Source organism: Typopeltis vanoorti, chromosome 7 (genome assembly GCF_054136105.1).
Source record: "Typopeltis vanoorti isolate ZY-2024b chromosome 7, IOZ_Tvanoo_1.0, whole genome shotgun sequence".
NCBI classification, from domain to species: Eukaryota; Metazoa; Arthropoda; class Arachnida; order Uropygi; family Thelyphonidae; genus Typopeltis; species Typopeltis vanoorti.
Window position 1 is genome coordinate 133,079,271 of NC_143555.1, and position 12,167 is coordinate 133,091,437.

Below are 12,167 nucleotides of genomic sequence, written 5' to 3' on the forward strand. Positions count from 1 at the left end.
TTATGTTTATTTATTGCATTGAGCTGGCAGGGAGATAGATTTATTTTGTAAGGTGAAGATATAGAAAGTGAACTGGTGACATCAAGCTTAATGTTATTAGCTATGTTAGCTATCCCAGGAGCTAAGTTACGGATACTGCATTCGATGTTAATCATTAGGTCTAGTGCTGGTACTTGTGGTGCAATGGCAAAATTGTGGCCAAGACTTTGGTAGGATGCTAATGACAGCTTTGTTAAGCCTTTTTGACAACAAATAAACTGTATGAAGAGTGGAGGATGGGCTTAGAATACAAAAGTCTGTTGTACTTACGTTTGAAGGAATTGCTTGAGCTGAAGCTTCTGAAATGTTAAAGAGTATGGTATAGAGTTCCGTGTTGAGAACCATTACGAACTCAGACTGTAATGATGCGCTGATGGCTGCAAGAACAGTGCATGTAGCTGCGATCTCTTCACATAGCAGAGCAAAACTGGCATGCTTGTAGATACACAGGACTTTTTGGATTTGAACTTGACTTTTTGATTTAAAGCAAGCAGATAAAATTCCAGTATCCCAACATTTTTTAAGAAATGCCAGCCAGTTTAATTGTCTAGACAATGAAGTTTCACCTTACTATATTGTTTTGCCTTGCGTACTATATCTTCACCATGAATGATCAATATCTGTGTTAAGGAGAAAAACTCATGATAAAAGTTTAATGGAGTGAAAGAGCACTAAGAAACAAAAATCTTATTTAATGCTTCCAATGTTTCATTACAGGTCCTCATTTTGTCATCTCACTCTTCACTAAAAAAATTTTCCTTTTGAAATCATTGACCTGTTTTTCCTTTGCTATCCATTCTGGTTATTTCTTTTGGAAGAACAAAATTTATAAACAGGCAGATGGGTATCTCTATGGGATCTCCCCTCTAATCCCCCCCCCCTTGCCATTTTTTTAATAAAATGGAAGATTTTGAAAAACAAGCTCTTGACTCAACCCTTCTCAAATCTATCTAGTTAAAATATGTAGATGACATCTTTCCTATTTGGTCTCATGGTCCAGACAAATTAGACACTCTAGACATCTGTCTACCTAATGGTAACCTGTCCTTTTCAATTCAATATATAGGAAACCCACTCACACAGGCATATAAACTTACCCCCCCCCCCCCAACAATATGGTATCATAAAAATACTAACTGATAGGGCTTACATTTCCAACAAGACCTCTCTTGCAATACCGTATTTACTCAAATATAACTCGTCCTCGCTTATATCTCGCATCCCTAATTTTACTTTACAAAAAAAGAAATGAAAAAGTTTTGCATATACCTCACACACGAAAAAGTTGACAACTTTAAGAAATAGACAGTGAATATTATTATGGAAGTTTCAGATATTTTGGAATTTGGTTGAATAGAATCAGCATTTCAACTCAATTGTCATTTTGCCTTTGTTAATACTGCACTAATCATATGCAAGGATCGGAAGTAGCAATAGCGAACAGTAGATTCTTGGCAAGTCAGCCATTTTCATTTTTTTTAAAATCATGGTGATCTTATGATTTCAAAATGATAAAAGGAGAAGCAAGAATGAAGCTGTTTGTTTTAATTTAATTACAGAAGTATTGTTGCTAAAGATTCAAATATGTGGCATGATGAAGGTGAGCACCCAATCACATAAATAACAATAGGAAACCTTTCTAAAATGAATGATAATTAAAATTTAAATGCATTCATTTTATAAATAATGCGAGTAATGAATATTGAGAATTTAATTATAAACACTGATTTCAGGGGTGCTTAAGGGTCAAATAAATAATGCGAGTAATGAATATTGAGAATTTAATTATAAACACTGATTTCAGGGGTGCTTAAGGGTCAAAGCTGTATAACTGACAGGAGACCTCCACATAGCCTTTAAAGGAATGCGGAGAACCGACCAGGGCTTCTGACCTAATGTCCAATCCTCACCTTCTCGTGGTGCACCCTGTTGGGTATCTACTTTGATACTGAACGAACGAGGATGGGCTGGCAATTTGGGATTTAGCCGACCAAATTGTATTCTTATTGGTTAAACCAAAATAAAAAATGATGGTACAACATGACAAAATTTCATGCCGGCTGGGGCGTCGCCCGGTTAAACAGGGCCCCTGTTGTTTTCGCCAGGGAACCAGGGCAAACAGCGAAAAGTCAGCTACTGGAACAAATCTGAAAACAAATCCCAACTCAACATCAGCAGAATTAAAGATCGGTACTATCAACGTAAGAAGCCTGAATGGCAAAGAAATGGAGCTAGCTGAGGAATTAGATAAGTACCAGATCGATATAATAGGGGTGACTGAAACAAAAAAGACCAAAACTGGTGAGATCTTCCTGAGCAATAAATACAAAATGTTATATTCAGGCAATGACAATCAAGGAAAAGAAGGAGTAGCCATAGTATTCAACACAAAATACGAAGCTAATCTTCTTGAATGGCAGTCAGTCTCAAGTAGAGTAATGTGGGCAAATATGAGAATGGGGAACTGGACAATGAGACTTATTTGTGCCTATGGTCCCAAAGAAAATGAAAGAGTTTGAGAACAGGAATCAAACCTTGGAGATTCAGTGGCAAACTCTGAAGGAAACATTGATTAATTCTGCCAGAGAGGCATGTGGTGAGGTTGGTTCTACTAAGGTAGAAGTGGAGGAATTTTTTGAGGCTTTAGAAAAAGCAACTGACACAATGAAAAAGGAAAAGTTGGTCCTTGTTGGGGATCTAAATAGTAGAGTAGGAAATGATTGTGAGACATACAAAAATATTTTGGGAAAATTTGGAGAAAAGAGCAAAGCTAATAATAATAGCAAATATCTGTTGGATTTTTGCTCAGGACATGGACTGGTTATTACTAACACCATGTTCCAACACAAAAATGTGCACAAATTCACATGGAGAGAAGAGGCTAGAAATAAGAAAAGTCTCATTGACTATGCTATTATTGATATTAATGTTTTTCTCCCTGGTGCAGGACACCAGAGTGTACAGAGGATTTGAAATTGGAAGTGATCACTATTTAGTCTTGAGCAGGATAAATTCAATTTCATATTGGAAAGAATAACATGTAAGAAAGTTTTAAAGCGAATAAAAGTTGAGCAGCTCTCAGATGTGAACTGTAGACTAAAATACAGAAATATTATTGAAAAGAAAATGAAAGAGTTTGAGAACAGGAATCAAACCTTGGAGATTCAGTGGCAAACTCTGAAGGAAACATTGATTAATTCTGCCAGAGAGGCATGTGGTGAGGTTGTGTGCAAGGATAAAAAAATCAGAACTCCCTGGTGGACACAGGAAGTTAAAGAGGCAGTGAAGGAAAAGAAGAAAGCATACCAAAAGTTCCTAGCAAATAAGTCAGCTTTTACTCTTACAGAATACAGAGACAAATGTAAGAAAGCTAAACAGTGTGTAAAACTAGCTAAACAAAAGTCATGGGAGGACTTTGGCAAGAATATAGAAAATAAATATCAAGAAGGTGGCAAAATATTCTGGAGGTTGTTGAAGAAGCTTAGGAATGGAGGAAAGAGTGCTGTAAAAGGAATTAGAGATGATAAAGGTGAAATGAAAACAGGAGAAAAAGATATCCTTGAAGTATGGAGTAATTACTTTGAAAAACTGCTAAATGAAACAAGCAGTGATGACAGCACAGTGATAAAAAACACTGACCAGGCATGCAGTCAGGAATACATATCCATACTTGAAGTAGAAAAAGCCATCAAAGGCTTGAAATGTGGAAAGGCAGCAGGAGTAGATGATATTCGACCAGAAATGCTGAAGTATGGTGGTATAAGAGTCTTACAGTGGCTGCACTGCATAGTTCAGAAAGCCTGGACAGAGGGACGAATTCCCGATGATTGGAGTAGAGCTCTCATAGTACCCATATATAAAAAGGGAAATAAAACTGAATGTGAGAATTACAGAGGTATTTCCCTACTGAGTGTTCCTGGTAAGATATATGCAAGTATACTTGAGGAACAGTTGAGAAGAATTGTAGAAGAAAAGCTTGGTGAAGAACAAGCTGGATTCAGGCCAAATAGAGGCTGTCAGGATCAGATCTTCACTTTACGACAAATAGTCGAGAAAGCATGGGAATATAACAAAGATCTGTATTTAAGTTTTGTCGATTTGGAAAAGGCATATGACAAGGTGCCAAGAGAGAAGCTATTCAATACGCTGCAGTTATATGGTGTCAATGGGGCATTATATCAAGCAATACTTAGTCTTTATTTGAGTTGTGAGTCAGCAGTTAGAATTGAAGGAAGTACAGGAAGATGGTTTAATGTTAAATCTGGTGTGAGACAAGGATGTACATTATCCCCTCTGTTATTCATTATCTATATGGATCACATTATGAAGGAATGTGGTATTAAACCTGATATCAAAATTGGAGATGTTAATGTCAGCTCTTTGCTTTATGCGGATGATGTTATACTTCTAAATAAATCTGCTACAAGTCTGCAAGATTCTCTGACTAAATTGAATAGCTGTTGTAATAGATATGGTATGAAGGTCAGCAATAAAAAGACAAAGACAATGAAAATAGGCAGAATCATTGAAAATGTCAACTGTGTTGTGAATGGAGAACCTGTGGAACAAGTAAAACATTTCAGCTACTTAGGCACAATTTTTACTGAAGATGGTAAACTAAATATAGAAATAGACAACAGAATCAGCAAAGCTGGTATGGTGGGAAGTCAATTGAATAAATTCATATGGAATAAGAAAGAAATTAGTCGGAACACTAAATTAGCTGTATACAAGACTGTGTTCAAACCAATTTTAACTTATGGATCTGAGAGCTTGGTCAGAAGTAAAACACTTGACCAAGGACTAGAGACCGCAGATATGAGAGTCCTGAGAAAGATTAGAGGCGTGAACAGATGGCATCAATGGCAATATCATATTAAAAACAAGGATATTAGGAAAGAACTTGACATTGTCAGCATCCAGGAATGCGTTAGCAGAGCTAATCTCAGGTGGTATGGTCACTTAAGCAGAATGGGGGAGGAAAGATTAGCAAAACAAGTGTTCTCTGGCAGGATGGCAGGAAAACGACTCAGAGGAAGACCAAGATATAGGTGGATTGATACGGTACAAAGTGCCTTAGACGATAGAAATATAAGATCTGATAATGTTGGAGTCTTGACAAGTAACAGACTGATTTGGAGGAAAATTGTAGATAGGAAGTTAGTAATGATGTAATTTTTTCATGTAGTACTGTCATATCCTGTACACCCCTTGAGGGTACATGGCAGGAATTTGATGATGATGATGACACTGATTTCATTTTTTCCTGGTAAACTTTAGTTTTCTGAAAATCCCTGCATACATCTTGCACCAAGATTTTTTAAACTTTAATTTTTGGGGAAAAAAAGTGCAAGTTATATTCGAGCAAATACATACAGTAGAACGCAATCATATACACCATACTTTTCTATCTAATGGCTACAGTTCCCAAAATATCAAAAAAATAATCACTCCTTTCCCCAATCCATGACCTTCTCTTCTTACAGATTTTAGTAATGCTATCGCTATCCCCAATATCCAAGCCACCTTGGAAAAAATATCCAAAATCTTAAAGAAATACAATCTTTGCATCACTTTAAGCTCCACTTAAAACTACTAGGGTGGTTCCATAAGTTTCCGGCATAACTAACTTTTAGAGTTGATAGAAAGAAAACAACTGTGTCACTTTTCAACATAAACTCCCTTTACTTCAACACAGTCCTCACATCTCCAAATTAATATTTCTTTGTCCTTGAAAAAAAATAGTCTGTACTTTTGTCTGGAAAATGCCCTAAAACTGTATCTTTCACCTCATTGTCATCTGCAAATTTTCTCCCTCGAAGGTCTTTCTTCAGTTTTGAGAAGAGAGAGTAGTCGCTGGGTGCTAGATCTGAGCTGTAGGGTAGGTGTTTAACCTCCTGCAAGCCACAGTCTTTCACTGCAGCCTTCACAACAATAGCCGTATGGACTGGAGCATTGTCGTAAAGCAGGCAAACATGTCTCAGCATTCGTCTCTTCTCATGACTATTAAATTATTTCAGGAAATTACAACATATACTAAATATTAAAAGAAAACTATAATCAGTACTTCCTATATTTTGGTGATGTTACATTGGCATCTTCATGGGAACATAAAACTATGATAAGTGCATGCAAGCACTAACAACGAGCAAATGAGGAATCAACAAGAATTTGTCTCTTCTCATTTATGGTATGGTGAAAGAGTGAAGCATAATATTCTGCATTCACGGTGGTATTCATTTTCGTGAAGTATTAATCATCATCATCAAATTTCTGATATTACCCTAAAGGGGTATACGAATATTATGATTGTACTACATGAAAAACTTACATCATTATTATTCTTCTTATCTACAACTTCCTACCTTCTGACCTTATATCTACAATTTTCCTCCAAATCAATCTGTTACCTCTCAAGACAAACATTATCAGATATTATATTTCTGTCTTCTAAGGAATTTTTTACTGTATCAATCCACCTATATCTTGGTCTTCCTCTGGGTCTTTTTCCTGCCAACCTGGCAAAGAACAGTTGTTTTTGTTAATCTTTCCTCTCCCATTCTGTTTAAGTGACCATACCACCTGAGATTAGCTCTGCTAACACATTCCTGGATGCTAACAATGTCGAGTTCTTTCCTAATATCTTTGTTGTTAATATGATATTGGCATTGATGCCATCTGTTCATGCCCTAATCTTTCTCAGGACTCTCATATCTGTGGTCTTTGGTCAAGTATATTATTTCTAGCCCAGCTCTCATATCCATAAGTTAAAATTGGTTTCAATAGTCTTGTATACAACTAATTTAGTGCTTTGACTAATTTCTCTCTTATTCCATTTAAATTTATTCAGTTAACTTCCTACCATACCAGCTTTGTTGATTCTGTTGTCTATTTCCACATTGAATTTACCATCTTCACTAAAAATTCTGTCTAGGAAGCTGAAATGTTTTAGTTGTTCTATAGGTTCTCCATTCACAATGCAGATGATACTTTCAATGCTTCTGCCTATTTTCATTGTCTTTGTCTTGTTATTGCTGACCTTCATAATCTCTTATAACAGTTATTAATTCAATTTAGTCAGGGAATCTTGCAGACTTGTACTGGATTTATTTAAAAGTATAACATCATCTGCAATCAAGTAAAGAGCTGAGATTAACATCTCCGATTTTGATATCAGGTTAAATACCATTTTCCTTAATAATGTAATCCGTATAGATAATGAATAACAGAGGGGATAATGTACATCCTTGTCTGACACCAGATTTAACATTAAACCATCTTCCCGTACTTCCTTTAATTCTGACTGTTGACTTATTATCCCATGACTTTTGTTTAGCTTTCTTACATTTGGCTCTGTATTCTCTAAGAGCACAAGCTGACTTATTTAGGAGAAACTTTTGATATGCTTTCTTCTTTTCCTTCACTATCTCTTTTAACTTCCTGTGCACACTATGGAGTTCTAATTTTTCTATCCTTGCAGACAACCTCACCACATAGCTCTCTGGATGAAGCAATCATTGTTTTCTTCAGGATTTGACACTGAATCTCCAAGGTTTGGTTCCTGTTTTCAAACTCTTTCATTTTTTTCTTGAATAATTTTTGTGTATTTTAGTCTGCAGTTCACATCTAAGAGCTGCTCAACTTTTATTCACTTTTATCCTGCTCAAGACTAAACGGTGGTCACTTCCAATTTCAGATCTTCTGTACACTCTGGTGTCCTGCACCTGTGAGAAAACATCGCTATCAACAATAACATAGTCAGTTGCTTTCTCTAAAGTCTCAAAAAATTCCTCCTCTTCTACCTTAGTAGAACCTTTTGTGGGATCATAGGCACAAATAAGTCTCATTGTCCAGTTTCTCATTCTGATATTTGCCCACATCACTCTACTGATATTGCCTGCCATTCAAGAAGATTAGCCTCGTATTTAGTGTTGAATACTACAGCTACTCCTTTTCCCTGATTGTTATTGCCTGAATATAAGATTTTGTATGTACTGCTCAGAAAGATCTCACCAGTTTTTGTCTTTTTTGTTTCAGTCACCCCTATTATGTCAATCTGGTACTAATCTAATTTCTCAGCTAGCTCCATTTCTTCGCCATTCAGGCTTCTTATGTTCATACTACCGATCTTGAACTCTGGTGATGTTGAGTTGGGTGCGTTTCAGGATTTGTTCCAGTAGCTGACTCAAACAGCCGTCTGCTGTTCAGTGAAAACAACGGGGGCCTTGTTTAACTGGGTGACACTCCAGCCAGCATGAAATTCTTTCATGTTGTACCATCATTTTAAATTGTGGTTTAAGACATTTTTAAGCAAATTTTTTGGCTGAATCCCAAATTGCCAGTCCATCCTCATTTCCTTCAGTTTCTCCAGCAATCCCAAAAGATTGTTGCCTTGGACTTTGCTCTGTGGTGCTTCGCCTGCTTTATGCCTCTGTGGATTCCCTTTTGGAGAGAGGATCATAATAAAGGACCATGGTTTCATCCCTGGTGACAAGGGATTCTAGAACTTTTCTCTGATTCCCTTCGCAAAACTCTAAAAACTTGTGGGAGCATGTCAAATGACGCTCCTGAACTGAAGAGAGAAGTCAGGGCAGGGCACCCAACTTGCACTGACCTTCATCATGTGAAGCTTTCGTGAATAATCCGAAAGACGGTTTTTATAGAAAACCCCAATTTCACAGAGATTTCTTTGAGCTTCAGCCATCTGTCATTGAGCAGTTCATCCTCAACAAGAGAGACATTTCCTCAAGTCATCACTTCCACAGGCGAACCATCACGATGATCGTCTTTGATGCTCTCTTCTTACATGAAACTGTTTAGCCCATTCTTCATGGTGAAATATGAAGGAGAAGCTTCTCCATAAATACCATCCAATCACTGTCTGATAGTACTTGGAGAAATCCTTCTTTGGCAAAAAACGTTATCACCACGTAGTACCCAATTTTTAACATTACAGTGCCACTTAGCATGCCACATGTTAGTCAAACGACTTCAACAAAGCGTGCCTTCAACTGAATGATGCAAATAGAGAGTTGAAACTGGTACACTAACCTCACAATAGATGATGCTATCTGTCCTGCATGGCATTTTAACATTGTGAGAATTTTGTATGTCAGGCTGAAAACTTTTGGAACCTTATCCACTCCACTTAAAACAAACTCTGTCCCCCTCTCAGTTTTAGGTGTGTGTGTGTATATGCGGGTGGTCTGAAAAGTTCTCGGCCTAACAATGAAAAAACTAATTTATAATTTCAAAATTATTTTTATTTTTCAACATAATCTCCCTTAAGACTAATACACTTATTCCAGCGATGCTTCAGCACCATTATCCCGTCCCTGTAGTGGTTCTCAGTAAGATCTGCAAAATATCCCTCTACAGCTCAATCACCTCTTGATTCAAAGAAAAATGCTGACCAGCAAGGAAGAGTTTTAGTTTCGGGAAGAGACAGAAATCAGAGGAATCCAAATCTGGGGAATAGGAATTGATGTTCCAACAATTCATAGTGCAGATCCCTTAATTTTCCCGTGGGCAGGTGCACTGTCCCAATGAGAGATAATTTTCTTTCTTCTGCAAACCGGGTCTTTTCTCACGATTTTTTTCGTCTAGTCTGGTTAAAAGATCGGAATAATATTCCCCAGTTATTGTTTTACCCTCTTCAAGATAATAAACAAAATGCCTTTAGCATCCAATGCTATGACCTTTCCTGCTGATGGAACCAACTTTGTCTTCTTTGGTGCTGAACAACTGGCTTCTGTCCACTGTTTTGACTGTGTAATGGTGAATCCAAGTTTCATCCATAGTAATAAATCGACACACAAAATCAGTTTTATGCTTGTTAAAATGCTCCAAGCACTGTTCAGAGATTTTCATGCGAGTGCGTTTTTGATCTGCTGTGAGTAAGCATGGCACTCATCTTGTGCAAAGCTTTTTCATTTGCAATTCTTCATGCAAAATATATCCTACACGTTCTTTTGAAATACCTATAGTCTCAGCAATTTCACGCACTTTGACTCGCTGGTCATCCAATACCATATCGTGACTTGATCAATGATTTCTGGTGTTGTTACACTTTTTGGATGTCCTTCACATGGATCATCTTCAAATCTGGTACAGCCATGCTTAAACTTGGCAATCCATTTCTTAATTGTCAAAAATGAAGGAGAAGAGTGCCCGTAAACTTTTATGAACTTCGAATGAATTTCTTTTGGCATTAAACCTTCTTTTACAAAGAATTTTATAACTGCACAATACTCAATTTTACCATTTCATCAAGGGATACAGACAACACTTTTGCTTCTGACAGCTGTATAAAAAATTACTTGATAGAATGGCTTGCAATTTCACATGGATGCTTATGACAGATGTATCAACTTATAAAAAAAAAAAAATCTTGCCGATAGTGTTGCCATCTATGGTCGAGGCCAAGAACTTTTCAGACCACCTCATATATAGTTTCTTGTTCCTGCAAGTTGGCCTAGCTACCATCCAAATGGAAAAGAACATAAAAAATACATATGCAGTCATGACTATGGTCAATCTGGCCTTGCAGACCATGCTTTGGATACAGCTTTACAGATTAGAAGAGAAAGACTACTCTTAAAAATCAGCCTAGTTTGAATCAGTATGGTTGCAAAACTTCCCAAAATATGGGAAACACTAATTTGAGAGCTTTGAGATCCCATTTACATCCTAGGCTTAGACAAGTGTCCACAGAGGAAGCCCCCACCTAGTTAGGACTCGAGTCTTTCATCCACGTTTCAATTAGTTTTGTGCTTTCTTTGTGTATGTGTTGCGTGTCTCATTTTGTATTCCCTGACAATGTCTCTGTAACTGAGATGAAATATTGGAAGCATTAAATACTATTTTTAATCATTTCCTAGTGCTGTTTCATTCCATTAAACTTTTATTATGAGTATATTTGGAAGTCTTTCATACATTTGATATTCAGAGAGAACATCATGTATGCTTCATTGCTGCTGTCCATTCCAAAAATAGTCTCTTTAATATGTAACAATTCTACATATCACTGTAGTTTTTTTTTTTTTTCCCTGTGTAATACTGTGTGCATGGATGTTCCAAAGCTAAGGATCTACAGAGCAGTTATAAATCAAAGAAACTATTTCATCATCAGCAGCAATTAAGCACTTCCCCAAACCTCAATAGCTATGGCTGCATTAATTTACAAAAATTTCTCCAAAAATTGGAGACAGTCATTTTAAAACCAACTATAACTTAATAATTGTATCCAATATTAAAGAGGCACACCAAAATTGAACTCAAGTTCTTTTGTCACACCATGACAAATATTGGTTTAAAATCTAGTGCAATATTACTTAATATCTGATTTATTTTATTCTTATGGCATTAAGACCGCTAAACATAAGAATATCTGCCAACACCAAAGCTGTCTACACATTTAAATCCAGTAGGTTTCTCTCCTGCAAAACAGACAGATCTATATGAAAATATTTACTTACAGATGCACACTTAAAAACAGACTGATTCAACTAGGACTTTAATAACTTCTGACCCAGGTTACGTAGGAATGATGCGATGGATAATGTACGTTGCAGGCATTTATGCTCAGTTTGTTCTATTATTTAATTGAATTTATTAGAAAATGTATAAATTTTATTGTCTTATTCAATAAGCTAAAAATCACTCATAATTTAATGAGTATAATATTGCATAGGTAGTTTTAAAAGGTATATTCCAGTTGAAGTTAGAGTACAATTTGAAGATATCATCTTACAAATGTAAAAAATACTATTTTACATTTATGATAAAATTCAAATAAACCATTATATATATTCCACAGATTTATCACGATTATACAAAATTTTACTCTCCTGATTTACACAACTCTCGATCTCTTTACATAATTTGGCCTCTTTCTTATAGAAAGTAAAATACATTCATAGCAATGATCTGAATTAGTATATTATGGATCTTTACTATTGTGTATATATTTATTTTCCCCTAAATATTCCATCATGTAAGTTTTTGACCTCCTAATTTCATGGATCTTGACACTGGTTTCTTTTGTAATTCTTTCTTTCTTTGTTCACGTCTTTCTTCCCGTTTTTTTCGAACTTCAGCTTTATTCTGGCTGATATCTGGTTAAAAAT

At 36.2% G+C, this 12,167-nt stretch overlaps 1 protein-coding gene across 1 annotated transcript in view; it reads right to left on the bottom strand.

Moving 5' to 3' along the window:
- Positions 1 to 11,456: 11,456 nt before the first annotated feature.
- Positions 11,457 to 12,167, bottom strand: part of yata (N-terminal kinase-like protein yata) — a 386,793-nt gene continuing 386,082 nt past the window's right edge. Inside the window, exon 20 of the mRNA XM_090396135.1 lies at positions 11,457 to 12,155. Within this exon, the coding sequence (XP_090252261.1) occupies positions 12,031 to 12,155 (125 nt within the window). The 3' untranslated portion in view covers positions 11,457 to 12,030. The remainder of the gene's footprint in view (positions 12,156 to 12,167) is intronic.